At 41.3% G+C, this 5,000-nt stretch overlaps 1 protein-coding gene across 1 annotated transcript in view; it reads right to left on the reverse strand.

Moving 5' to 3' along the window:
- itfg1 (integrin alpha FG-GAP repeat containing 1) overlaps nt 1-5,000 on the reverse strand; it is a 252,316-nt gene that overhangs the window by 50,609 nt on the left and 196,707 nt on the right. The window contains exon 14 of the mRNA XM_063188433.1: nt 1,103-1,181. Coding sequence (XP_063044503.1) covers nt 1,103-1,181 — 79 coding nt within the window. The remainder of the gene's footprint in view (nt 1-1,102; nt 1,182-5,000) is intronic.

Consider the following 5,000-nt stretch of genomic DNA (forward strand, 5'->3'; position numbering starts at 1 on the left):
CCCCGTCTCCCCACGTCACATCCAGAGGAGAGTGGGCCGCTTTTGTGCTCAACAAACCATCCTCCGCACAGAAACATTTCATTGCAACCTCCACAGAATCCCAATGCCGTTTTACCACACAGTCTTACACGTGCACAAACACAGAGACGTGATAACATTTCTTCAGAGAATTATAAATACATCTAGCTTTTATTTGGCTGCTATTTTGTGCGTGCCTTCCCCTCTCCTACATTTCTTTGTGCAAAAAGAGTGGCCTTGACTAACCCATGCCACCCCAACGCCACCCTGCCTCAGGGCACACGTGACCAGGCGAAGAGCGCTACAGTCAGAGAGAGAGAGAGAGAGAGAGAGAGAGAGAGAGAGAGAGAGAGAGAGAGAGAGAGAGAGAGAGAGAGAGAGAGAGAGAGAGAGAGAGAGAGAGAGAGAGAGAGAGAGAGAGAGAGAGAGAGAGAGAGAGTCCTAGAGAGAAAGATTAAAAGAAAGAGATAGAGAGAGGGAGATGGAGAGAGAGATAACCCTATGGGTGGGGGGTGAGATGGTCAGATGCGGTCAAAGGGACGCTGCCCCCAGCACAGCCCTCAATTATCTCCCCGAGATGCGGCCAGGCAGTCCAGGACAAGCAAGGACAGGGACACGCAACCCAAGGACTGCTGATTACCAATAACTCTTACTGCTGCTGTGACGCATCCATGTTGCACACAGGAGGGGCACACAGCTGCACACACACACACACACACACACACAGGCAAGCATGCACACACACTCAAGCACACTCTAGCTTCCTTTCTTTCCTCACACACACACACACACACACACACACACACACACACACACACACACACACACACACACACCACTGGAGACCCTGGCAGTGGGATTTAATGTGGGGGCTTGGGGGAATTACATGACACATGACAGCGGTAAGCAGATGTGCTGTCATGTCCAGCATTTACGAGCCACAGAGTAGGGCTGTGTGTGTGTGTGAGAGAGAGAGGGACAGAAGAGAGAGAGAGAGAGAGAGAGAGAGAGAGAGAGAGAGAGAGTTTGTATATGAGAAAGAAAGAAAAGAGAGAAGAGAGAAAAGGAAAATGCAAATGCTCACCGGAGGCGTTCTTCAGGTAGCCATTGGAGTCCACAGAGGTGTACATGACATAGGGCCCCGGCTGGTTCACACCGAAAGGCTGCAGGGAGGAAACAACAACAATACACAATAATATTTACTTTCATAGCTCATTTGCTATGTTTACCTGGGACATCTTATCTGGAATTAACCCCATTTAATTCTGAATAAAGCTTAATTGCGCTTTGAAAACGTCATGTAAACACTTCTTAATTCGGAATTAAATGAAAGTGTCATGTAGGTTGCATGGCATGCGCAGCGAACAGGAAACATGGTTGTCTTCTACAGTGGATTCAACAGCTAAGCATGCATACGCATCAGGCTTGTACGAAATTCCGAATTGAATTGAGAATGACCCCAAAATTCAAATTCAATTCTTGAATTTCAATATGAATTAAATTAAAATTCCAAACAGGAAATGGAATTGCAATTCGAATTGGAATTGCAGGAAACTGAATTTCACAGAATTTAAATTCTAAGAAATTCAAAGCAATGACATAATACTGACACTAGGTGGTAGCAGGGATGGTCAGTATCTCGAATACTTCAATTAAAATACATTTCGAAATAGAACATAGTATTTTGAATTTTGTATTTCATGTCAGTGAATCCCTCCTGTATTTTTAATTTTCAAAATAAGAGAAAATACAATAGCCTACTTTCTCCTGAACAATGCAATTACATAGTAGGAACACGGATCAAATAGTATGTAAGTGATGCTTGTAGCTATATTGGAATGTAAAAGTGTTTGTCTGGGAAAGGGGTGAAGGACTCCAAAGATTGACAGTTCAATTCCCAGGTAACATTGGCAGGTGACTACCTGACTACGAGTTACTAAGGAATAACCAGTCTCAAAATTCGGAATTATTGAATATATGCTGTTGGATCAAAAAACGCCACTCTTGATAAAATATCATCAATAATTGAAATTGCCATGCTAAGCACCAAAGGTGCAACCATGATCATTACTAATGCTGCACCATGCATCACCCACAAGATGGCGCTCTAAGGACACAAATGGTGCATTAGTGACGCTTTGCAAGATGCGTGGACATCATTTACAAGCAGGGCCGGTTTTTAGCATAGGCCGGCTAGGCGGTCGCCTAGAGCGCCATGTGAAGAAGGGGCGCCGAAATGGCGCTCTCCTATGCGTAATTTTGCGATATGAAGTTTTTTTTTATGAAGTCGCAGTCAACAAAGAGTGGCGAAAGCGCTCCTCACGGCAAAGCGCCCCTCAGCCAATAGTAATATCGCTTCCAACTGTCTCTGGGAAGTCTGTGAACCAATAAACAGACAGTTCTGAGAAAGGGGGCGGGACGAGTGACAGCCTGCGCTCTATTTTGAATTTGGAGACTCACTCGAGAGACAGAGAGGGCAAGCGCAAACAATAGTGCTGCTCTGCTGGATGGAGATTATTATGTTCTCATTAAACCACTCATTGCATGATGCAGGAGTTTCAGAGGGTGTTTTGGAACTATGTGATTTAATCAGCAACCGTTTGTGATTATGGAAAGCCGAATAGTTATGAGGTTACTATTTGGAATTAGAGAGAAAAAGAGCTTTGTTTTTGATCAGAGAAATCGCTAGTTAGCATGCTAACATTAGCCAAGTATGCCAAGCAATGAAATCCAATAAAGTAGCTGTTAGTAGCCTACTCACTACTCACTAACACCCACCTGATATCATAATAGGCCTACTTGCTTAGGTTGACAAGCAATGTAAAGTAAGACTGGTGCAATGTTTAAAACAATTTTAGCTGCCATATCTCCTTCCATCCACATGAATTACCTGCTTGTTGTAAGCTTAAAAAAACATTAATTTCCAGACCAGAATGACATAGCCTACATTAATCATGTAACAGAACCATGTACAGCAGACAAGTGAGGCTATTTACTATATTTTGTATATTATGAAATTCAATAGCGTGACAGCTCTTCTCCCTTTCTCTCACCCTGTCCCTCCAGTTCAAACACATAGATAGCCCCCTTCTCATTCTCCTACTCACAAATGCACCACTATTTCCAGTCCAGAAATGAAATTGGTTTGGAAGACAGCACAAATGTGTAGCTTATTAAAATTGTTATGCTGCCATGCTTTGTGATGCTGTAGGTAGTGTAGATCAATGCAGACCTCCTTGGTAGGCTTATTGTCTACACATGCATTTTACATGCAAATGTAGGCCTACTGTATCACTCTCCTGGCATTTCAATTTCACGTTACAATTCAAACACATTGATAACCTCCATCTCATCTGGGGTTGGGGGCCCCACCACCATCACATCCAACATACCACACAGTGAAGCTACTTTCATGCGACTCAATCTGATGTGTTGGTCGGCTGTCAAAAGAACCACAAATCCATTTGATGAAAAACGGTTATTGTTCTTGATGCTATTTAGTTAAGCTTACTACGGATATTACTCTTGTGATCTGTAAGGTATAAGAAAGGGGGGGGGGGCGCCAGAACTCAAACTCGCCTAGGGCACCAAATAAGCCAGAACCGGCCCTGTTTACAAGATACACTTTCTTGTTTATTGAACTCACATACAGACCTTGACATATCTGTACCATTTTTTAAATGCTAGTTGTGCCAAGTAGCCCATTGTTTATACAGCCTTCTCCATAATTACAAGAACTTAACATTGTTTGTTCAATGACAGGAAATGATGGTTACACAGGAGGTTGTGTGCTTTAAAGTAGGACTACCTTTTATTGTGTAAGTGAATTGAATTGTTATTTTTGGTCATGCCATACAAGCCATTGAGTAGCGAAGGGAAATTGAGTTTCCTTGCTGAGACTCGAACCTTGAACTTCTGGCATGCAAAACTGGGGCTCTAACCGCTACACCAAATAGCCAGACTCATTAGCTTGAATGTCAGGACAAACCTGGATAAGTTACCTTGTTTCTGTTGTATTTTGTGTATTTGAAATGCAAAATACAGTATTTTGATTATTGATACATTTACTGTTATGTATTTTGTAATGTATTTGTAACATTGTATTTGCATTGTATTTTTCGAAATACATGTAGTTGCGTCTTTGTCCATCCCTGGGTGGTGGTGTAAAATTCAAAGAAACTCAAAGTAATGACAAAATAAGAACACTATGTGGTGCTGTATATTTATAAGCATGTGTCTATTCCCCGCACTACAAGGTGGGTGGGAAGAGTGAATTATAGCCCCCTTAGGTCACCTGTTGGGCTGCTTCCTAGTGCTTTAGGATTTGGGTAGGTAATTATTTGACTTTCAGGTTTTTTTTAACTTCCATTTTGAGTTAGTACAATCATGCCATTCTCTATTTTTCTGTAGACCTTAGGTGGTAATATTTACATACATTTTGGTACATAACAAATAAGAAGTGTGAAAGTCATCTGTAGGCCTTGCATAACACTAATTATTATACATGCAACTGCTGAAAATCACAATAGGGGCCTGCATGGTTTATTTACCTGCATTTACTTATCATTTTGAATGCTGAATACATTTGTAGTTAAATTTATTAGCAATATATATTTTTGTTAATGCTATTGTACTTAGTTACACTGTTATTGTTGTATTTTATTATTTTGAAAACACAGAAGTTGTGTGTTCATCCACTTCCTGAATTGCAGTGAGTTTCAATTCCATTTTGAATTCCATTTCCTGTCATTCAAATTCAGTTCAATTCAACATCCTGTAGGGGAGGAGTCAATTCAATTCAAATTCAATTCCACTTCCTGAATTGAATTTAATTCAGAAATTCTGAATTTCGTACAAGCCTGATACGCACGGATGCACGCACGGATGCACGCACACACAGATACTGTTAGACCAATCAAACAATGGTGGACACTGTGTTTGTTGTAGTGTTTGTAAGGTGGAAAGGGAAAATCTGCATATTC

Source organism: Engraulis encrasicolus, chromosome 22 (genome assembly GCF_034702125.1).
Source record: "Engraulis encrasicolus isolate BLACKSEA-1 chromosome 22, IST_EnEncr_1.0, whole genome shotgun sequence".
Classification (NCBI taxonomy): domain Eukaryota; kingdom Metazoa; phylum Chordata; class Actinopteri; order Clupeiformes; family Engraulidae; genus Engraulis; species Engraulis encrasicolus.